The sequence below is a fragment of the Melanostigma gelatinosum genome, assembly GCF_949748355.1.
Source record: "Melanostigma gelatinosum genome assembly, chromosome: 5".
Lineage (NCBI taxonomy): Eukaryota > Metazoa > Chordata > Actinopteri > Perciformes > Zoarcidae > Melanostigma > Melanostigma gelatinosum.
The window spans coordinates 23,902,505-23,927,157 of NC_136638.1; the positions used below are offsets into that span (position 1 = coordinate 23,902,505).

Here is a 24,653-nt window from a genome sequence, read left to right on the forward strand (position 1 = left end):
TCTCAGTGTTACTGTTGAGCGATTCCCTTCTGTGCACATCTTAGGTTTAGCTTTTTAGTGAATTTCCATTTTGTGCAACATGTTATTGTTTTGTTGCAATCTCTGTGTATCATCATATTATCATGCCATTCATGAAGTTCAAACTGAAATATTTTCACAGTTTTTCCATCATGTTTGTCAAAGTGTGCATGTCATTCATTCCATTTTTAATGAATTCATGGTGGGATTCCAAAAAGTGATTCATTAAAAAAAAGTATTACTCAATAACCGATATAAATATGACTCTTTCGTAAACGTACGCACTACGACACACTATTCCAAAAAAAACTAAATGGGTCGGGGAGGGACACTGTTAAAGAAATAGTTTGACATTTAACTTTTAGGTTTTTTTTCGCTTTCTTGCAAAGAGTTAGGCGAGAATGTTGATGCCATCCTCATGTCAGCATGGTGAAGCTGCAGCAAGTTAGCTTAGCACAAAGGCTGGAAATGGGGGGGGGGGCACTAGCTTGGTTCTTTCCAGAATCAACAAAATCCACCCAAAAGCACATCCGTTTCCAAAAGTGTTTACACTTTGCTTTTGAAAGCGATACGGAGAATCTCTGAGCTTCAAATAAAACATTTGCATGATTGTTTTTTTTACGGTTAACTTTTGCCGTGTACATCTGTAGATGTGTCAAATAAGAGGGAAAATAAATGAATAAATGAAATTTGACCCGTCCAGACAAACAGCAGTGAAACAAACAAATATGATAAAAAAGAAGAAAAAGAAAAAAAAGTGAACACTCCACCTGGTGTACCTGGTGGCTCCACTCATCCACCTCTCCCAGCCTACAGCTTTTCCAACCCAACGAGAACAGACGGTGTGGGGAGCGATTTATTGGATTGGATCCCACCCAGCAGTAACTTATACGCTCAACCTATATGTCACAGATGGTAGGATTTCAGCGTGGTTGATATAGGAAATCCACTAAGGAGTATTGATCTTCCTAAGATCCGCTCTCTCTGCCTGATCTCCACAGGATCTGAACATCCGCAGAGACCCGGTGGCGGGGGGACTGGAGCCGCTGGAATCGAAAGTTAAAGGTAATATGGAACATTTTCAATCTAACACTGTAGCACAATGACGGTTCAACCTATAGAACAGCTGACTACATGTTTTTCTGTTCATGTTTTCAAATGGTGTAGAATAAACCGAAGCACCGATAGCATGACTTAGCACAATAGCCACCGTGTCTGAACAGAAGAAAAGGAAAGAATGCCGCCTACAGCAGCTCAAACTGGAACCGCAGAAAATCCAAGGAAACTCACGGTTGACTCACTGTTTGCTTGCAGACGGATCTCTGGGGAGATTAAGTCCAAAACCACAACAGTAATAATCAGTTTGCATCAAAGATGTCACCAAAATGAAAAAACAAGAACCTGGCAGATTATTCCTTTAAAATGGAGGTACACAGTGGGATTCCTAGGTTAAGTGCCATCCGCTTATCAGAAGGCGTTCTGCTAGACAGTGCATCATCTGTTACACATCAAAGTAAGTTAAAAGCAACGTCCCACACGTCTTCTAACAAACCCAATGATGATGATGAACGGTGATTTTAAATTGGATAAATCTGAGGTTTGCCATCTATTGCATCTTTCATTATGAGGAGTTATTCATCAGAAACCCCATGATAACCAAATCCTGTATACAATTATTGACTTATACTGTACCTGTCAAAGCGATATCCGATAATCCTGATAGTTCTCATGTTATTAACTTAATGTATTGTGTACCACTGTTCTGTTGTCTTGATATGTATTCTCCTATGACGTTATGTGGACCAACAGGCCCTGAGACAAGAAACGACTGATTTGAGAGGTGATCCACATCTCAAACTTCCAACCTCACGGTATCCTTTTGTCTTGTTCTGTTTTGTGTTCGATAAAACTATGAAATTGATGAAGATTTGAGTTCCAAATATTGAGCGTACGAGTGTCGCAATTCATTCGCTCATCTTTGGGCGCAGGTTTTGCAATCTCCAAGTGCCCTCTGGTTGAACCACTGCACAGATGTGACACCTGACTCCATTGCTTTCCTTTGATTTCCTGGACCGTTAGCCAGCGATCTCATGTTAAACTGCACCAGCAGCAGGTTGATGGAACAAGTGCATAAAGCATACGAGCCCCCTCGCTCTCGCCGTCTCTCTGTCTCCGTCTCTCTCAGACAGTTCTAATCTCTGGTAAGATTGTCACGTCCAGATTTGTCATCTGCCGTGTAAACTCTGGAGGAAAGCGTCCCCGCCGCCTGCGCCTCCAGTCTCCACAGCTCTCCTTCATTACTGCGCACGGTGGGAGAGCCAGAGCGCACGGTGCGGTAATCCCTGCTGGAAGGCGTCACCATATACCATTATTCATGAAACGGAAGACACCCATATATATATATATATATATATATATATAGCCTACAGTACACACACATATGCATGTACACACCCACAGTCGGGATTGGCTGAAAGATGAATGGTTGCAGCAGCATCTTGTAGACCACAGCTACAGATTTAGATCTCTCTGCAGGAGATGTTATGTTGGCTCAGACTGATCCTCGTCAGTTATAGGCATGGACTGCTCTTATTTGTTGTCCATGTCATCTATACAGTATGCGGTATACTGCTGTGAGGCCTAATGCGGTTTGCTTATTTCTGTGTAATGCCATCGCCTGCTCAAAAATGATGTTTCTTTAAAGGTCCTAAGGGGATTTCAGTGGTGAAGTTCAACTTTGCATACTTTTGCCTTTCTCATATGTAGCTTACAGAAGAAAGGTTCCTCATGACCCCTCTTTACAGACCGTTCACGTCTACCGGTGGTGAGTCATTCAACTTAACTAAACCGGTAATTCACAGCGGAACAAAAATAAACATTAAGGATATTCAGAAAAATGAACCATTGTTTTTTGTGACAGAAATATATCCTTTTGTTAATGCTCTCCTGTTCTGTTCATCATCTCACAAGCCATCAGATGCATCTTCTGAACCTGAGACCTTTGACCTACAGCCATATGTGTTTCACAATTATATTATTTGCATTTGATCAAACTATAGTGCTTTTAACTTATGCAATGATTATTCAGCATTCGTAACAGGATCACAGACGTTGACAAGTGAGAGGTATTTGTTTGCCGTACAACATCAGTTCCCATATTGGGCCTTTATAATAAGAGGATGTGTAATATTAAAGATTATTTTGATCGTATACAAACACTTTCAGTTTCTTATTCTCATACTGTTTTCGATGTCGCTATAGATCATTTGCAAGAAACTGTCCCTATTTCAACTGTCAATATACGTTTTGCATCATTCTTTTTCGTCATTATAAACAGTTATGAGAGGCACAAGGCTGTTTTATGTAACCATTTCTCCAAGAGATTGAGAGACGACTCCAAGGGCTGCAAAATAAAGTATGAAAATTACAACTTTTCAGTGTTTTCTTCGTTATGATTTGTCCGTGGTTAATCAGTCAGTGCAATGTCAGCTGCCAAGCTCTCGTTCATTCAGGCGTGCAGTTTATGTGGGACAGTCCACGAACCAGCAGAGGGCGCCAGATATAATTAAATATATTAAAAGAGCAGTTTGTCTCGTTTTGTCTGAACTCACCGCTCAACAGTTGTGTTTCTGATAGAAATAATATGATATTCCTTCAGTGTTTGTTCCACATTCTCACTTTATAGTTTGGTAATTAATGCTTATTTCAATCAAATATATTTACGACTTAAATCATTAATATATTTTAATTGTTAAAATGCTTTATTATAGGACCCTTATTGTTTACTTTAGGGTATTATTGCATGCCGGTATGTCTGTTTTTGACATTTTTAACAGATCTACAAGGTCACAAAATGCACTCAACACGAACAAAGTCAACCCGACAATCCGACTCAAACATCAAGTGGGGAAAAAAATGGGAGTAAAAAAAAAAAAACCCCAGCACTGTATTCTCCTCTATTTATGAGGCATCATGGCGGGTAATTCAGCGGAAAGGTCAGGGGGAATATGTTGTTATCCGTTCTAAACCAATAGGTCAGATTTCCACTTTCCACGCCACCACTCTGTGACTGCAGCTGGTGCCCTTTTGGTTTAAAAACAACACATTCACCTTGGCCACTCGTACATCACATCACCAATTCTCCATCTTATTGGCAATGTCACACAGAGGGCTGGGAGATATTACAGAATAGATTTACTGCAAGGCCTCATCCACAGCCTCAGATATTATATGAACAGCGTGTAATGTAAGCCATACATTATGAATCCAATTTGTTGGGGACGGGATAAGAAAATAGATGTTCTAGGTTGAAGGTTACCCTGAGAACCACTAGATGGCAGCATGCTGGAGACTATGGAGCCTCCGTGTACTCCACTGAGGCCAGTTTGACTGGATCGGTCTCTCAGAAAGATAGATATCCATTAAAAAACAAACAGCAGACTGTTGCTGTACCAGACAGTAATATTGTAAAGTGTTCATGTTATTTTAACCCCACATTGTATACATAAGCTTTGGGAGGGAGCAAAACATAGACACAATAAAGTGTAGACACACCTTAAGACAATCCACTTCAACACAAATACCAAACGCATCCTAAAAAATGTACATGTTAAGTGAACGGCTTCCTGACCAGTATCAACAAAAATCTTTCATCACAAACTCTGCAGGGCTGTTGCATTAGCCTGCATAGCTGGTAAAACTATCGAGTCTGATTTCTTTTATTTGTTTGTGCGTCAGGCCCTTGTTCTTCCCCGCAGGGTTGTATGCCTCTTAGACGACTGCCAGGTTTACGCCTGGCCAAAGATCCAACACATGACTTTTGTTGTTCAAACATGTCATTGTCATAAGTGTCATAGAAATCCTTGTGTTACCGCAAAACAAATTGTTTTGTGAGGTCAGTGACCTTTGACCCCCCACCCCCCTCCCCAAACTGAAAGTCGACATTTGTGAAAATATTTGAAAAAGTTGCTCTCGGCGTGATGTTTCTCTTCTTACTTTTTCATGCTGCATCGGCCCTTACACAATACTGATACGTACCGCTGAAACATCTTATGGTTTTCAATTGTGTGAACAATCCCTCATAACAAACACTAACATCTGTCAGGATCCAAGTCCCAAAAAAGGAGTGATCAGTGATTTTTGATCCTCTGCAGCAGTCTCACTGTCTCTGCGTTTTGTCTTATGCTCTTTTTGTCTGTCTCACTGTCTTGCATTAAACATCCATAGCCCTGTTAGTTTAAATATTACCAGTTTATTTGCTAAACAAAAGTGACACATTCACATTTTCGACATGAATCATTTTCGGAAGAACCAGGATTCAGTCAAAACAAACCAGTCTATTTTAACAAAAGTGGAGCAACAAAAATGAATTGTCTGATTCTCTTTCAACAGATTCCTCAGTCATATGCAGACACGTAACACATGCAACGGAAAATATTTTGGCCTAGCAAGCGTTCGGGTTTCGGTCTCCAGTTTGAATGCTGTTGACCAATCACGTTCGAGCAGGCAAACAGTCTGTGTAAGGGGCCACAGTGGCCGAACGCTTTGGGCGAAATGCAATCTCGTGACCCCACTGGCTACCATATGGCGATGACTTAGCTTTCTATCGCTTTAAAATGAGCTTGTTAACTGGCTACTTGTGAAACAATACAGTCGAACAAGCTCAACAGTACATGCTCTGTTTGTGGTTTGTGCTTTTATTTTAAAAATGTACAAAAGAAGTCAATGTAGTAAATGTACCTTCTAAAAAAAGTGAACATTTTGATTTAATTTACAAAGAAGAGGAGCAAGCAAATCAATATTGTTATTCAAACAGCAAAAGCAAAATAGATACTTAAGATGTTCTGCTTTAACGCATCTCCTCTTGAAACCAGTGCTGATAACAACCTTAACTCCTAACGCACACGTGCCAACACACACACACACACACACACCCTCCCTCCCTCCCTCGCATACTCACTGACAGAGTGACTTTACCGGATTTCAGAAGGACACAGCTCATGACTTCATGAACTTCCTGTTCTGTGAAACACAGCGCTCCAGATGCCTGACATGCCAAACTTAACCCCCGAGGACAAATCGGCACAGGTGCGCCCACTAACCCACAGAGATAACAAGTATGGAGACACATTTACACAACCTGTAAGCTTCTCCAACAACACTTCCTTTGTTGCGGAGCGAACGAACTGTGATAATGAAATCCCAGCGGCTGCTGTAGTACACCTGGCATCAGCGGCAGGTTCTCCACTGGGTGAGGATGATATGTTTAGGCCGACGAGGTGAGAGGTCACACCTTTCACTCCTGCAGCAGAATTACACTCAAGGATACTTGTGGGAAAGTAATGATGCCATGAGGAAATCGAAAAGATGGACGTTTTTGGAAGGCGTAATTAGGTAACAGGGGAGAAGAGTGAAAAAAGGTGCCGGAACATAAGTGCAGTTCGGTCGCCCGGCTCAGGTGAATGCAGAGTCCATCCAGGCTCTGGCCTCATCAGGGCCTGCGATGCCATAGCTCCCCACAGAGGAAACTGGAATGAACTCCTGCCGCCCCAAAAAAAAGAAGAAAACAGCATGACATGGCAGCTCACTTGCATTCATATTAAAAATCATTCTTAATTGCAGCAGACAGTCTAAAAATACCACATAGCATTAATAATCAGCAGGAGGTGAACACCACCATTGAATCAGAGTGTAGCAGCAGCACAAACCACAGCAGCTGAGCAGTCGAGACCTTTATGATGAGGATGACAAACAACCCGTTACATTAGAGCTGAGCTATTTCCAATGTGTCAAAAATGATTGTACAGTTGAATAAACAAAAAAGCATGAACATTGTAACCTTAGTGATATGTATTTGACAGTTTTTTGCATGCTGCATTAGTTTTACCTAGATATTCCTTGTTGGCAACTACATGTACACCCCCTGCACAGGGTTTACAATGTGCCAACAGTTAACCTCCAAAACAATTGTAACTTTCTTTAGAAGGTATAATAATGTATCCAATTCATCCCAAAACACACACAAATGTCACTCCAACAACAGCAATAGTGATGCTCAAACACGAGTCATATTTGACCACAATGTAAATCAGCAGTAAGGCACCATAATGCACAATTAACACTTGAAGCAAATATTGCACATGGAAGACAGCAGCAGAGCAGAAAACGTGCAAACAGCTAGCAACCTGCAAGACAGCGAGCACACGCAGAAACGACTTGCGGCATCAGCTTATTTTAAAAGATGCCTAAAAGAAAATCTGATTGCTGTTTTGCAACAGTTTGTTTATGTATTAGTTTTCATGTCTTTCTTGTTTTAGCTGTTATATTACACACGCGCACACACACACACGCTCACTCACACTCGACACAATTACATTATTTTTTCCCTTTTTCTTTTCTTTCTCTCTTTGTTGTGTTGTAATGTAATGCAATGTAATGTCTTATGCATATTTTATTTTTTCTTTGTAATTTTGTAAAATTTGAACATTATATAGGTGGAGGCTTCAAATAAGCCAAGTTGGCTTTCTGTCTCTTCCTGCACAGTGATATTCATTTATTTCTGTTACGTTTGATTATTTTAAATTTTGTTGTTTGAATTGTGCAAAAATAAATAACTAACTCTACCCCACTGCTTAATGATGCACATACAAGCCAACTGCACAGAGACACCAAGTCGCAACATGGACGGAAGCACAAGCAGCAAATACTTACTTGGTGACGTGTCTTCTCAGAGAAGGGTTTCAGTGTGGTTTCAAAGCAGTACGGTGAACTTCAGCTTGCAGCGCGTGTGCAGGCTGCAGCTGGTCGTCTGAGTTTGGAAAGACACCAAGAGCAACGACCTATAGCGCCCAAAATGGGGCCATGCTAATCTTCTCTGTATCGATTCCAATTTATTAGATGTGCTGCCTGAGCAAGCACCACTTTACCACGGCCTTGCATCACTGTTAGTGATGTCTGGGGGTTATTTTTTATGTATGTGGACGTACCACTGACAACATAACAGTAAAGATTAAAAGAATAAAGTAAAAAAAGGAATATTTGACTACATAGGTTGGGTTCAGGATTCATGATTTCCTGATAGGCCTTGAACCAAATGTGTTCAAATGCTTCTGAAAGGTTTTGGAGATAACTATTTACAAGTTAAAGACCTGAACACTTGCCAACCAGTCTCTCTTTGATTTTCAACCAATGCCCAATGATGAAATAAATGTGTGTTCAGTGAACACACATTTTGGGTTCCATTACATTAAAAAAAGGCAACAGGTATTGGCATTGGTCCTGATGCATTTTTCTGCAATGTTAATTAATGTATTTGACACTTTGTTTAATAGTCTTCCCACTGCAAATAGACTGTTTTAATAGACTGTGGGTGTTGTGGTGATTTGGTGACCCACTTTCAGATGTAAGTGCAAAGATGATTTGTTGCTGAGGTGATGCTGTGCTCTGAGGAGCTAACAAAGAACACGGTTGACCGGTTGAACTGGAAACTTTGACTCACCGAGTGTTTCCTGAGAGAAAACATGTCAAAAGCTTGCCACAGTATTGTGGTTCTCCCATACTTTCCAAAATTCACAAGTTCTTATAGATGTCAACTTTCAATGTGGTCAAATCTTTTATCAGATGATTTGTACAATGGTTATGCTGACGATGAGGTTACCTATCAGAAGGGAATGTCACAAGAATGTTTCTCCATGTTTGAATCTGTGGATTTTTGACCCAGTGTTTGATCGTTGGTAAATGTGCTTAAAGTCCAAGTCAAGCTGCAATATCATCAGAAGATATCATCAGATATATCATCAGCCCACCATCCAAAGGTAAGTCTGCCAGAGGACAGTCTGCATATCAGCCCAAAATTGTGCAACCTGCAAACAAATCTGGAAAAACCAGTGTGGGCTACAGGTATGCATATGTATCGCCTGCAGCCGTTCGTCAGTTTCTGTGTGACAGTTCAATCTGGCTGTGCCAAAAGGGCTCACCACACCTATTTGTGTAGAAACAGCTCCTGTGATAAAGCAGTGATTACAACACTCATTATAAAGATTGGGAATAAGTTAATGATTGTGCAACAAAGTGGCAAAGCTAGTAATTCAAAACTGACTTATACTGTAAACCTCTCATCGTTTTCTGAAAAACTGAGTATTTTGGAGGCATTAATGGGTTGAACAAATCATGAAAGAATGCTGCTCCCATATGAATGCATCTGTTTTAATAATAATCAATGCCATGATATACAATAAATAATGACTAGACATGTCCTTTTTCCTGCATAAGTAGCTACTTTGGATACTTCAAGTACATTTTGCATATACTTCGGCTAGGATCTGAACACTTCTTCACCACTGCTAAAGTGAAATATAATTAATTTTACAAAGTGAAATAGAGCTGACAATAATCGATTAGTTGAGTAAGAGGGTATTGGAAAACCAAAATGTCAACATGTGAATATTTTTTGGTTTTCTTGGTCTTATATAACTGAAAAAAATGGATTCTGGACAAAACAAGCAATTCTAATATGTCAAATTGGGCGAAAAAGATCGATTTTCTTCACAACTGTCATTGTATAAGCTTATAAGATAAATAGATTATTTTAAAAAATCATGAGTTGCAGCTTTAGATTGATATCCTGATTGCTTTGAAAGGACATTATGTGAACTGAATGATATAATTTTATAGTCAGATTATCTACTGAGAACTTTGTCTTGGCATTTCTACATATCATTCGTCGGTATTCATTTTTCAACTTGAAGTGACTTGAATTCTGTGAGTCACTTGAACAGAATTTCAAAAGCACTATTATGACAGAGGAGAACAAAAAATTGGCCGGCGTTAGGACCTTGAGTCCACCTTCCAGAGGAAGAGGGCGTAGGCTCGCTTTTAGCCGGTAGAGGAGGAAGGTGCCGCGACTGTCTAGGCTGCTCACGCACAACCCTGAAGTTCAGACAGAAGCAGCGCGAGCGATGCGAGACAAGGGCTGCGTGGAAACAGACTAGAGCTAAAAAAACAGAACCCCCCCCCCCCACCCGAGTTCCGTCTTGTTTTCAGCGGCGTGAAAAGAAACACAGCGCTGCCAGCATGTCTGTGCTCGCTCTGCAAGAGTACGAGTTCGAGAGACAGTTCAACGAGGACGAAGCCATCCGATGGATGCAGGAGAACTGGTAAGGCTGCACTGTGATGTTATAGCGCCTCGTTTTGGATTTTTTAAATCGCACATTACAGTAAATGTTCTGCAAATTCAGCGCGGTGCGTGTGTACGTGCAGAATGTGCATTGAAAGGCTGTAACCGTGCACATGCATCAGGGATTAGAAGAACCGCGTCCCTATTATATCAGGCGCGCGCTCTCTCTCTCTCTCTCTGTCATCCGCAAATTGCTGCTCGTGCCTCGTGAAATGGACAAATTAAGCCGCGTGCGAGTGCGATGCTCTTGCCACAACACGCGTCAAGCCTGTCCGAACTAATTGGATTCTTAAATGTCACACTCGGCTGTTTGCATTGTACGTCTTTTAACGGTCGAGGATTTGTCCTTGATTTCCCGTGAGTTATTCTCCGGGCCACGAGTTACCGCAATACTATTGTAAAGGCCATGCATGGCTCCAGATGCCTCATCCAGTTAGACACACTGGTCCAACAGCACAGTGAACCAGTCCCTCATTCATCCACTGGTTCTTATTTTCAAAAAGAAAGGCGACTGTACAGAAGACTACAGATGCCACCCTAAAATCACAGAAACATGAAAAGTTACTGCATGTTATTGTGAGGTCCCTCAGAACTATTCTGAGCAATTTAAGTTGTAATCTCTGCATGAATATGTTATGGGCTGATCCATCTGTTAGACTATAAATATGTCTGGATAAAAGAGAATAATGGCCATCACAAGAGTCCAAAACCTAAAGATATTCTATTTATAATGAAACAAATAACTGAAACATTAAAACAATCATAAAATGAATAACTTATTGCTGATCAATTACTAAATAAGCTCCAACAGAGTAGCTTATTTCAAACCTTGTAATGAACGTGGACTGTGACTTAAAATTAAAACTATTTCTTGTACAGGGTCATGTTTGCCCCAGGCAGCGTCTCCCAGGCAACTTTACCCTAGACTGATATTTCACTGTGGCTGGGATTAAGTAAACATTGCTTTGTGGTTTGAGTGCATCGATGGATTTAGGTCATGTGCTGGTCCATCCAACCATCGTCCGCATGAACTCACTGAAGGGTCATTGTTGACCATGCCAGGTTGAGCCAAGAAGTGGTTCTAAGCCAGACCAAAGTGAGTCATGCGTTAAGTTTGCATAGGCTTCATTAAGCATTCAGTGGCACTGGGTTCGTGGAGAACGGTGAGCAGGAGCCATTCATCTGGCTTCCTCTGTCATTCTGCTTGAACTGCCTGTAGGAAGAGCCACATAGACATTCAACATTTACATATATTTTTGATTAAGTAGAGCAAGTCTTACAGCAGTTTTGTTCTTTTTCAGTGAAATTAAATCTGTGTTGGATTGTATATGTGTGAGAGAGAGCGAGAAAGCATGGGAGCAGTGTGTAGGAGCTGTCCACACCCTGGTACTGACAACCGACCTATCACATTAATCTTCTGATGTCGACTGACAGAGAATTAGCCAATGGCGTTGCAGCTGATCTGTGCTGACTTCTCTGCGCTGCTCCTGTAGTGGAGGATGTCAGGCTGGGCCGGTGCACATGGCCGATGGAGGCAGGAAATGGGATTTGATGGCTTGTTTGTTTTCATTCAAAATGTTCAAGGAGCGAGCGAGCAAATGTGGCATGTTTTCATGACTTCAGGGTGAGATGGAGAGAGACAAGAGTAAGCTAGTTTGAAGGCAAGCGTCACGTAAAATAGACAAAAAGGAAGCTGTTTGTGTGAAGGTTAGTTCACTTGCAAAACAACCGCAATGCTTTTTCACCATGCAGTCACTTAAATCACAGACTTCCACACCACAAATGAATGAATTAATTTAGCTTGGGCCGGGTGAGGCGCCTTCATCCAGTGGCAGGCCGTGCATTTTATACCTGGGCCTTCACTGCTGTCCTGCAGCTGAAATACCACCTTATAACCACATTGTGGCGCCACAGCTATTATTCATTTTTAATGCTCTAACTATGCACATCTTCGTATTAAACCGTTCGGTACGAGTCGTTTGAATAATGCTCGAGCATTTCGAAAATGCAAAAGCCTACATTCAGGAAAATATAACGTCCTCAGCTGGTCTGGCTGTGGGATCCACCGTCATTCCTTCATGACAAGCCGCGACCCAAAGAGATTATCATAGGATTTTACTTTCACAACGTTGAACGTACTGCACTGCAATGTCTTTCCTCAGCTCAGCACCCTCTATCATTGTGCAGCTCAACTCCGTCAGAATGCATTTTGATTGGCTGAGCTGCATCACGTGATGTGATTCACTACCCATCAGCCTCTGCTGGCTGTTAAGTTTCGTTTCACGATAGTCACGTGCTCGCTCACTGACCAATCGCAGCACACTCTGAACTTAGCGGGAAAGCTACAGATGAACACTGAGCGGCATGTAATGCTGACGTCATTATAGGCCGGCTAGCAGGCGCTGACACGTCAAAGAATACGCCCAACATTTCAAACTAAAGATCTGATTGGTTGAACACTATGACAATCAACAATATCATCCCCATTTACTTTAATCTGCACTGGCTGCAGGTGAGACTCTGCAGGCCTCTGGCTCTGTTCTTACCTAGAGACACAGAGGTGATATCTGATTGGATAAAAGCTCTACTTAAAACAAGCTGCACTGGAAGCAGAGCAACTGAGGAAGACAGTAGCTGTGCAATGAGAAAATAAGATAATGGGAAAAATATTTTTATAAGTTATAATACATGTAGTGTATTTAAGAAAAAATATTAAATTATAAAATAGATTTAAAGTTTTTTTTTTTTTTAATTCTTTAGCCTTTAGTTCTGGCTCAACATTTGTTATATTATTTGAAAATGAAAAGCAAAATAAATATATACACCTATTTTCAGCAGATTTAAGCTGGCAAAAACAGTCTTTTGTAATAAATGGCAACATATATATATATTTATTTGATATATTTTATTGATAGTGCCAATTGAGTGTGAACTCCTGTCACTGATGGGGGTCAAAGTTCAGTAGGTCTGAACTACTGTTTCACTACAATCAGGTGTTTTACCTGTGAGGTGAGGCCAGCAGTGCAACATGCTTTTAAGTCTGAACCAGTGGCTTAGAATTCAGTATTGTAAGTGAACAATTAATCCTATCTGAGATCTGATTTAAAACGAAAAAAAGAAGTCTCGCCAGTTATGCAGGTTATGGCAGGATTTATCTGAAACATAAAAAAACCTTTGTCACTATGGACACAGAGGTGGAGGAACTGTCTTGATAAATGATGATAAAGAATTTATTTGTGCACTTAAAATAGTGATTAGATCAGCAAATATTCAGATACACTAGACTGCGTCAATTCAGGACTAGTGATGTCATGGTGATGACTAGTTTCTGATCAGCAGTTTTAACGTAATGTGACAGTTTGGACTCAATATGATTTCAGTGCGATGCATTCTTTGAGTGCGCCTGTTGTACGTGCTCATCTCAGTGTTGATGAAACGGTTGTTCAGCCCTGGTGATGATAACACAAGACAACCAGTGGCTGATTTGGGTAGATTATCCATTTTAGCATTAGCATCAGAGCCAGAAGGGCAGCTAGCTGAAATAAGCTGCAGACTACAACAATTACTACGCTCAAGCTGATATCGATGTCTTTCTAATTTATAATTTGAGCTGTTAAATCATTTTGCCTTTGTTTGGACGAAGTCCATCTCACATTATTGTGTTGATGAATCAAACTTGTTAACTCTTCTCAGTGTAGCCTGAGGTGCTGTCACTTATTGTATTTAAGCTAAGTAGCACATGCTTTTAGAAACAGGCGGTGAGACATCTTAAGACACTGTATCTATATACTGTGCATCATTGTTCTGCAGGGATGAATGGAGACTGGTACACTGATCTGATGTGTCCTCTTGATACTGGCAGCAGACAGCTCAGCATTGTGAAGTAAGCATGATTAAGCAGCCAGTTGTCAGAGGAAGAGGAAGAGGAAGGAGCAGACATGGACCTAGATGCTGCTGTTTAGCAACAACATGAGCGCCATCCTCTTTCTCTCCTATAACCAACAGTGTAAAAGTACCACAAACACACGAGATGGTGTCGGAGCTCTATTTTATTTTCACTGCATAAACGACGTGGTAGAGGTGACACGGTTGGTCAAGCTTGACGTTGCTCGTGAAAATATGGGGCAGCCAACTCAAATTCATCAGCAATGCTAATAAACATGCTGGAAGATGTGATTGCGTAGACTCAATAATGCGGTCGCCTCAGCAACGATATTGCTACGTCAATGCTTTCTTGTTATCAGGAGTGTCAGCAGCTTCACTTAGCACCTGGGACCTGAAGAAGTGCAAAGGGAAGTCGGGTACGTTTGGGATGGAACCTGGCGTGTCAGCTGGGTGATATCTACTTGCTCCTCACGCTTTACAAAAAAACAATATCCCCAAATCCAGGGATGTCATTTCGCTTGCACACGTTTTTCTGTCCAAGTCCACCGGATTGCATGCATTTACTTGTGTTTAACTTCCACACATTGTGCTTCATTAGTAGGATCTGAATACTATAGTTTTAGTTCTACATAGCTCTCACCATTTTTCTAAATACAGGGTGTTCAACATCTAAAAGAAAAGCACCTAACATGTAAATGTTTCTCTGTCATTTTCCAAGTTGTACTGGTGACAAATAACACTGGCAGTGCTCCGAGCCCACTTCCTTGATAATATTTGGACTGCAGCCATTAGAGCTCAAACATCTGGCATCAGAAGCTCAGCGGCTTGACTGCGTAGTATTCATAGCAGATCATCGAACAGATTGATTGCTCACCGTTTGGTGTGGTGATACAAATGGGAAAATGATCCAATATCAGACTCTTATGTAATATACTATTGAGGATCATGTATGGCAATCAGAGCGATTGCATTTAGTATGTTTCTCTTATTTGTTGTGATTCTGTGTGGTGGCAAAATCTGCTGCAGTTTAAAAGCGGCCTGTTATGTATTGAGATTGCTTTGCAGTGTGGCATAAGCATCCAAAAGACATCTTTAATCTGCTGACTCACGGTGTGCTCCCACAGACGTCATCATTTTTAATTACCGTGCAGGTTGCTTGGAGTCTGCGTTCTCTGCGTTGGAAAAGGTTCTGAGGGTAGATGGCATCTCCATGGATCTCAGTACTTTTGATGGATCTCCGGTGGTTTAGTCCTGGACTCAGAACAAGGGATGCAGAGCCTGAGAGTGCTGCAGTGAGAATGAACAATGAGATATTTGTCGTGCTCCGTACTGTGTATTCTGTCCGTCTGACTGAGCTGAGGGATGTGGCAATGTTTGTCAGAAGCATCGCAGCTCATCTTGGAAGTTCAGGTTCCGATGGCACTTGATGAGTTGAAAGAGATGCGTCTCTTCCTTTACAAGTCTAATGTTACTTCTTGAGTCTAAGATTAGTCCGGCCTATTGTTCCAGAGCACTTGAGCCCGGCTGCTGGATTGATCGGACCAGTAGATATAAACCAGTCTTGAATCTGGCATCAGGGTATCATTTCAGCGGGCATGACGTAGCTTGTTACCTTCCTTCTCTTGTTCAAAATTTAGTTGAATATATTTTTTGCAGATGTAGCAGAGTTTTTTTTATAGTTAATTAGAAGCCAATTAAAAATGTTTGATTTGTCAGGTGTCAAACTGGGTAAGCAAGAATTAGGTCATATTTCATATCTACAGTAACCTGACATCTGTTTGTTTTATGTTATTTCCTATTTCCTCAATCTAATGCAAATCTTACGAAACAAATGGCCAAAAGAGATTTTTTACTCTGCTAAATCAAATGAAAACAAACATTCATTATTTTGCTAAATGGAGAAGATGAATGATTATTTACCAGTGTACATCTGTATGTTCATACAGTTACATTTTCAAGGTCTTGCGTCTGCATTCTGCTGCCATTTTAATGAGAGAAACGCATGATGATTCTTATCGTTTGTGACCACGTTCACCCAGAGTCCACCCCGGGCTGGATGCCTGCTCGGCTGCTCCTCTTCTCACGACTGGTGAGACGAAGATGCTGGCTGGCTAGCTCCTCCAGAATTAAGGTCTGCCTGCAGTGTCACTAAGTCAGGTTCCACTTTCAGATTTCATCAGGCTGTCAAGGAAAAGCTGCATACAAAGAGTTGCACAGTCTATTTTACATCATATGCATTGAGCTACTGCGCATTTACATGTTTGCATGATTTATTAAAATATTTTGAAACCTGCATTGTTCCCATTGGATAGAAGTCGTGCTCTTCCATGAACTCTTTTCTTGGCACGCTATTTCCATTAACTTTCAATCAGTGGAATTGCCTGCCTTGCATACATCACATAACTGCATTACTGCCCCCTGCATTTCCAGGAATTTGTATTGGGTCAGCCTTGTGCTCGACTGTGTGCATGTGTGCCATTATTAGGTGCTAGTCGGCCACGCGATTGGTCCGCTGTGTACAGAGAGACCAGAGAGTCTGAACAGAGAGTCTGATCCAGAGCCTCACAGACTGAGGTAAAGCTTCCATCACTGTGAAAAGAAGCCAAACATTTGTGACTGCCTCTGTAGGCTTTATTGGAGAAAATATTTGAAATACAATAAGTGGACAGTGTAGAGATGCCATCAAGGTGCGTGGATTGTGCCTATGCGTTACAATCCATTGGTCCGGCTGCTTAACATACGCATGACTCAAGGTGTTCTTAAGCACTTAACAGGCTGATATAATTACCACTCAACTAAAGAACTCTCCTGTTTCCTGATAAGATGCATCGTCCCTTCGTGTGGGCCTCCAGATGCAGAATGAAGTAAACCAATGTGTGACAGTATCTCGCAAGCCTGGTTATTTTCAGTTCCTCTGCAGTAACTGGGCCTGGTGGGTGTGCTCCGAACTGGATTATAAGCGGCTGCTTCCTGCATGACATTTATTTTTCTGCAATAGCAGTAGGTCTGACTGACAGCACCTCTCGGTCTTATTCAGTGGTTTGCTGCTCAGCCTACACTTTGGCACAGCAACTCTGGTTGCCTTTCCTCTACTTTAGATACAGGGAATACAGTTACACCCCCCACCCCCCCCAAACTAAACTGAGTGACTTTGTGTGTTTTTATATGTGTGTGTGTGTATGTATGTATGTATGTATGTATATATATATATATATATATATATATACGCATACGTGCACTCACACACACTTTTGTTGTTCATGCATTTGCATTGCATGTGTGACTCTGTAAAGACACACTCCGTTGAGGCAGTTTGACACCAGTTCTCATGCACAGGCAAGCAGACTCTTCCTCAGACTGCAAACTCAGGATTACGTAGCCGGTGAAATCTCCTGCAACATCTAATACAGATCCAAGTTTCACGGCAGGTTATTCAGCAGCTTTATACAACACTGTGAGTGGGGGAGGGGAGGGGCTACACAACAGACGGCCTTATATTACCAACTGTACTATACAGGCCACACGCAGGAGACCAGCTAAAATATTCTTGGTTTGTTGGCTTTGTGATTTTATGTTACTTTTTATACATGAACGTCTTTATTCAGGTGTCTCAGATTTTCTGAATGAGCGTCTCACCCAGTATCTCACCCAGTATCTCACCCTGTAATAACAATCACACATGGGAGAAAGATATGTCAGATATGCCACACCTATCTAGCTTTTCTGATACTGTAATTTTACTTTCATGTAGAGGAATGCTGCAGAGACAGTTCTGTAGGCCAACCCTGAAGTTAACGTCACAGTGGTTTCCTGCACAGAACTAAGAGCCAATTTTTCCATTTGATTATTTCAGAAAACAAGAACTGTGGCAACCACAAGTTTATGACACTTCAACATAAATTAAACATAGATATAATCTTCTCAAATTAAACCGCTTTTATGATTTTTGAAGCGTGAAGGAAGTCGGCAGAAGTAAAAAGCTAAAGTTAGGCTACAAAGGAAGTACACCACACATGACTTTACCTCACCACTGCTAAGCTAAAGGCAGGCTAGCGTTTGGCGTGATGACCTTTTGTAGTCTCATTTAGCTACTTGTTAGCAGTCACCTTTTTAAAGACACATAAAAGCTTAAACATTCATGTTTAGGATATTTACTAACATATTTTCGTAGAACAAAATGTTCTCCAACCAAAACCCTCAAACTGTTGCTGCATAAAAGTCCGATTCATGTAAACACTCTGAACACGTAGACCTTGTGCAGTGGATCTGGGACACCTACGTTTCTGAAATGAAGCCGGTGCTGCTCACTGGTATTTGGAGGAGAACTCGGCCTGGTTTGTAACCTCGCAGCGAGCAGGAAGTCTCTGCTGATTCTGTCACTGCTCCGTGCTGATGCTCTCCAAAAGAGCTCTGATGTAGTTTTTCCATTTGTGCTGCCTCGGCCCACTTTAACAATACAGCCGAGTCGAGCAACTCGCCACACACATCTAATATATTGCCCTGTTTGGACAGAAGTCAGGTTCAGAAGCGGCGGTTGCAATGTGGTTTTTTTCACTTATTAGGTGATTGAAAGTAGTTATTGGTACAATATTTCATGGGCTTCTTCCATCTTATGTGTCAATTCAAAATCTTGTTTCATCTGAAGTTTTTGCTTCTTTATTAGTTGCTGGGTTGGGTTGTAGACGTTGTTTGCTCAGTGAACTGGAGGTGTTTTTTTCTGAGCCCCTGACTCTCTAAATATATGCTGTAAATCCCAGCTACAGAGTTATTAGCAGAGCTTGTCTACACATCCAACTCGTAGCCACCCTTTCAAAAAGTTTCAGATCGTATGACTAACTTCACGTCCTTGGCACTTGGATCATTAAAAACAAAAAGTGTCGCTTGTCTGTTGGCTTTTATTTTGTAAAGTGCAGCTTGTTTCCAAAACTACTTTGAAAGTATAATGTCCCGGGTGAGTTGAATACTCGAGGTCAGGAGTAGCTGCAGAGGCACCGGGGAGCATGAAGGGATGATGTGAAGTCACACTAAAGTCTTAAATAGATTCCTGTGGCTGCAGACATAGCTTGGCTGCAGCTAGCACTTTGCAAAGACAACAGCAGCACCCCCCCCCCCCCCCCCCCCCCCCCCTCAACCAACTTGTCAGCTTTGGCCGTGCACGTGGGTGTCTGTACCCTTTCTTATTTTCTCTGACAGCGTAATCCATCTTCTAAACATAACTCAGTAGCCGTACACATCTTATCCTTTGGCTTAGTGTACTTGTACACGATGATGATGAAACATAGAGTACGAGACAGGAATGCCACTCCATACCTTTGTGCTCTGGCTGGATCACAACAAGCAACAGGTTGCAACAATCGTTGGGGTCATGTTTCATATTGATATCATATTTGTCCTGTATTGGTTTACATGCAGAATTACATCGATAAGACATGAGAAACAAAGACGTAATGAGGGTACAAGATCTTCCAAAAATAATAACAAGAATGCCAGTCTTGGTCAGTTTAGACCACACTTTTTATGAACAGGTAGAGTTCACAAAGGTGTCTGTGGTTATGATAGTTTGAGCTTAAGGTGAACTAATTGTAATGTAATTAAAACGAGTTTATAATTGCTGTTGTATATTGAGAAACCGGTCAGATTTAACAATCGGGGTACAACTATAAATTATTTTACAATCAATTTTCTTTTCTTTTTCCTTGAAATTGTAAAATCTCAGCTGTGCTCAATTGATTTATGTCTTCATATTTCTTATTATGTCTGAAATATAATAAGTATTTAATTTAGAATTAGGTGAAATGTTGAAAGCATGCAAATCTTAAGTCTGAATATCTTAACTAACAGTGACGCAAGCAAAAAGACTCGATATCTTTCATACAGAAAACTATCCAAAGTTTGCTAGCATTAGCTAGCATTAGCTAGCATTAGCCCCGTAAGCTACGGGTCATACCAGACCAAGCAAAGCTTTAGTAGTGAATGTAACAAGTGTGTGTCTTGCTTATGTTTAATAGTTAACATTTTAACTTGTCAGAGGACATGTTATTCCTTCTGTCAAAACACACAAGGTGTCACTTTAAATAATTCATTGATGACAAAAAAGAGACGAATTTACTGCAGATGGAATTCTACATGGTCTGTGCTTGCTACACACACACGTATTGCTAAACGAATGTCTTGTGCCATATCTGTGCAGAACATCTTTAGACGTAAACGGTGCACCGCATACTGCAGGATCACACCTGCAGGCCAGACATCAATCTGACCTATCAGCGTTAAACTTCTGGAATGCTGAGACTGTGGCTCCTCTCCGGTAGAACCGGCTTCACCACCGTGTGTAGGCCGCTGTGAGCTCTGTGTTGCTCTGTGTTGATCTGTGTTGCTCTGTTCTCCCCTCCTTCGTGTGCAGTTGAGAAACAGTGATGTCATTCTGCGGTCCAACCCTGCTGTCATTCTGTGGAAGCTGCTCCTTTTCGAGTTTGACTGGACTGCTTTGTCCTTTGTTCTGTGGAGGTGGCCTCAATTAGTCTGTGGGCTTCCTGCAAGAACAGTAAAGTGGCTGCTTTCATTTTCTGACAAACAATGAAGTCCGTTTTGTTAAACGGCTGACACTGTTGTACTTCTCGTGCTGTTGTGTTGACAGTAGTTCAAGCTTCACATTTTCCTTTAGTGAGGAACGGTGGAGGAAAATATACAACTGCTCGAAGTTAAATTTGAATTAAATATTGAATTAAAATTGCAACAGGTTGTGTATGTCACGGCTCTGTGAGAGATGTTTGTAGTGCGAGTTGTGCAGAGAGCTACTACACTGTGTATTACAAAGTCAGTTGAGCTTGAATACATGTTCTTTTCCTGAGGTTTAACTTTACTTTTGTATGATACAATACTACACACACAATGCTTTGAATGTAATGAATCATTTCCACATTCTTATTCGGTGACTAATGTTGTTCTCGTTTAACCTCCTAGAAAGCAGCACAAAACCAACCCGACTGCTTGAGCTAGTTTTACGCAACTCATCACCCCCAGGGTTGTTAGTCCTGGAAGTTCCAGAATGCCTCTCATTCCTGGTGCCTGTGCACAGTGTTCTGAGAGCAAACCTGATGGTATTATTGCCTAAGGTGTAGCTGCACATGTTTTTTTACACTGTTACACGTGTCTCTACCTCTGGCCGCTGAGGACTCTGCCCTTCTCATTGGCACTTGCAACCGTTGTATCACAAGTTTATTTCCCCCTAACTTGTTTTGGCTACTGTTGCTCCACGCTATTGCTTTTCTCCCTTTCCAATAGACCAAACAGTGTTTTGGAAAACAAACTGCTCTAGAATGAGTCACAATCCTCTGTTGGTGCTACTCAGCATCCAGTCAGTCAAGTCCGACCACCTGCACTGTGTAATTGTTCTGAGCGCTGGGAAATGAAAGTGAATCATAACTGTATACTGAAAGCTAAGCATTGAGTGGCTGTTGGAGCTGAACTCAAATCAGTGAATCATTACTTCGGGCATTGCTTGTGGAGTCAGTACAGCTATTGTTTGTGTTGTGAACACAGTGTGTTGGACTCATTATACTGGCGCTGCTGGAAGACGAGCAGTTAGAGAAGCAGACTTTTGGTTTGGGCACAAGGGACACTCACTACTCCCATAGTGGTGAAGTACATAAAGGAGAAGTCCCCCTTTGAAAACATGTTGTTGGATGTTGTGCATAAAGTGCAGTTGCACAACGTTCATGATGAATTACGAACTGATTAGTTGCTCACGTGTCACGTTGCTCACGTGTCACGTTGCTCTGGGGCTTATTTTCCTGTCTTCTTTCATATCCTAGCGTTGCACTATTTCTGTCGCATTTCTGCCATTTCATCTGGTTGACTCTTCACATTTGTTGCCCTGTGATTGGATGAATATTAAGCAGATGCATTGCTTAAAAAGACCAATCATAATCCGCACATTACGCCGTGTAGGTACAGGCAATGAGAAGTCAAGTAAAAGGTTAATCTTGGATCTTTTTTTGTGTTCACAGGAAGAAGTCGTTTCTCTTCGCTGCGCTCTACGTTGCCTTGATCCTCGGTGGCCGCCATGTCATGAAACAGAGGGAGAAGTTTGAGTTGAGGAAACCGCTGGTGCTGTGGTCGCTCACACTTGCTTTGTTCAGGTGAGAAAGCACTAACATTATTAACAAGCTCCAAATCTGCATCAACTTTCAAACACAAAGAGTAAACCTAAATATTTAGGCCAACAGTTTCATCATTTTGTCTGCTCGTTAAATGGCATTGTGTCTTCAGCCATTCGTGACATTCCCAAACATTTGTTGAGCTTAACTTTTCACAGTGTCCATTTCTTATTTATATTTTTAACTTCATGATGGTAAAAATACAATGTGTAATAACTTTGCGATTGTATAAATATGAGGCCTCTCATTGTTGGCGTATTGTCTATATAGTATGCATTTTTCTTTCCATCCATAATGCCAAGTTCATCTGTCACATCAGATACTACCAGCAACAGAGGGAAGCAGGTGATGTGACGTTATGGAGCCATAGCACCTCTTTACACACCCAATACATAGAGTGTAACGTTAGTCATTGTGTCATGGTGTATTTCAAACAACAAAAAATCCAGTTCAGTTCACAAGTGATTCTGAAAAGATAGGTTTGTATGGGGGGGGGGGGGGGAAACAAACAAAAAAAAGCATATTTTTGCACAATATTAAAGCTACACACACATTTGGCATCGACTTCACATATCATCTACTTTAATATATGATACACATTTTGCGACTTCAGTAATTTCTCACATCTTCTTTGTCCTTGTAGTATATTCGGTGCCATCCGTACTGGGAGCTACATGATGCACATCCTGATGACGAAAGGGCTCCAACAGTCCGTCTGTGACCAGGGCTTCTACAACGGGCCTGTCAGCAAGTTCTGGGCATACGCCTTCGTACTCAGTAAAGCACCAGAACTGGGTATAAGTCGAGACCTTTTTATAGCATTACTCATAGTGTCCGTGTATAATGTATAGTTCACCATAAACCACCGTTCTTTAGTCAATTAACAGACCACCAAGTAAGGTTCTGTTAGGATGAATTTCATTGTGTCATAATAGCGTACATGAAGCTGCTGCTCTTTAGTTCGGCTGCTTTCAGACAGCTAAGGTAGTCCCTAATGTCAAAGGCATGTTGGTGAATTACAATAACGCAGTCATCCATTCATTCCAGCTGTTCTGTCACCAGTGGTAGTGTAACCCAGTGTCAGACTAAACACGTGCACATCAGGTATTACAAACAGGCCTGTCGTATTGCACTGCACCAAAGTGTAACCGCACAGATAGCATGCACTTGCCGACTGTTTTACCAAATGTACAGAGCGGTCTTATAGCAAGTAAGGAGTGCCGTTATTGGTCATTTTAGAACCATTTCAAACAAGTGTATGTTTACTATACATGTTCTCCTAAACAATCAAACCTCCTCCACTGTGCCTGCAGGCGACACTCTCTTCATCGTCCTGAGGAAACAGAAGCTCATCTTCCTCCACTGGTACCACCACATCACCGTGCTGCTCTACTCCTGGTACTCCTACAAAGACATGGTGGCCGGCGGCGGATGGTTCATGACCATGAACTACTTGGTCCACGCCGTCATGTACTCTTATTACGCCCTGCGGGCGGCCGGCTTCAAGATGTCGCGCAAGTTCGCCATGTTCATCACGCTGACCCAGATCACCCAGATGCTGATGGGCTGCGTGGTCAACTACCTGGTGTACTCGTGGATGCAGCAGGGCCAGGAGTGTCCATCCCACATGCAGAACATTGTGTGGTCCTCCCTCATGTACCTCAGCTACTTTGTGCTCTTTATCCAGTTCTTCTACGAGGCCTACGTTGGCAAGTCCAAATTATCGGCCTCGGCCGTCACCAAGAAGAGTGAGTAGACAAATGCCATGAGTGTGGGAAGAGGGGAGATACTGAAGAAAAAGGGAGTTTGAAATGGAGGAGCAGGGACCAGTGACTTGAGATAAACTGTTGTTGGTGAAGGGTTGTTGGAATATTAGACGGGTGATTCAGAGGTGGGGGTGGGGGTTGGGAGGGTCAAGAGGATGGCTGGTGTTTGTGCCTGAGCATTACTACTAATGTGCAGATCTAAAATGCCTCGAGGGATGTGGCGTCTCCGTTAAGGGGTGCCGAGGAAGCAGCGCCGCCATGATCAGAGCCATCGTGACTTGTCCACCTTTAAAATCCCTTTTTTTTTTTTTTTTAATTCATCATGAAAAGTTTTTTATGTAACAAAAGGACAAAATCACCAGATAAAACAAAAAAAATCCCATCTGCCACAAGCATATGTTTACTTGATATGAAATAAATAAATAAATTGGTACATATGATGGATGGAGTCGACATTAACTTGAGCCATCTGAATATGTTTCTGTCTGTTGTCAGTGTTTGTTGTTTTGGTCAAAGAAGAAGTTTGAGACGCTGGTGAGAGTTGGTGGTGGGTGTGAACGGCACTGTATCTTCTGTGTCTTACATTGCAAAATGCGATATTTTCTCAGGTCTTCAGGTTATCTCTTTCTTAATATAATATGCATATCAAGA

At 41.6% G+C, this 24,653-nt stretch overlaps 1 protein-coding gene across 1 annotated transcript; it reads left to right on the plus strand.

Moving 5' to 3' along the window:
* The first annotated feature begins 10,042 nt into the window (after positions 1–10,042).
* On the plus strand, positions 10,043–24,112 carry elovl6 (ELOVL fatty acid elongase 6). The gene is made up of 4 exons (XM_079268053.1): positions 10,043–10,172; positions 22,087–22,218; positions 22,880–23,031; positions 23,550–24,112. Exons 1-4 carry the CDS (start codon positions 10,090–10,092, stop codon positions 23,990–23,992), a joined length of 810 nt encoding a protein of 269 aa, XP_079124179.1. The 5' UTR covers positions 10,043–10,089; the 3' UTR covers positions 23,993–24,112.
* The last annotated feature ends 541 nt before the right edge of the window (positions 24,113–24,653 follow it).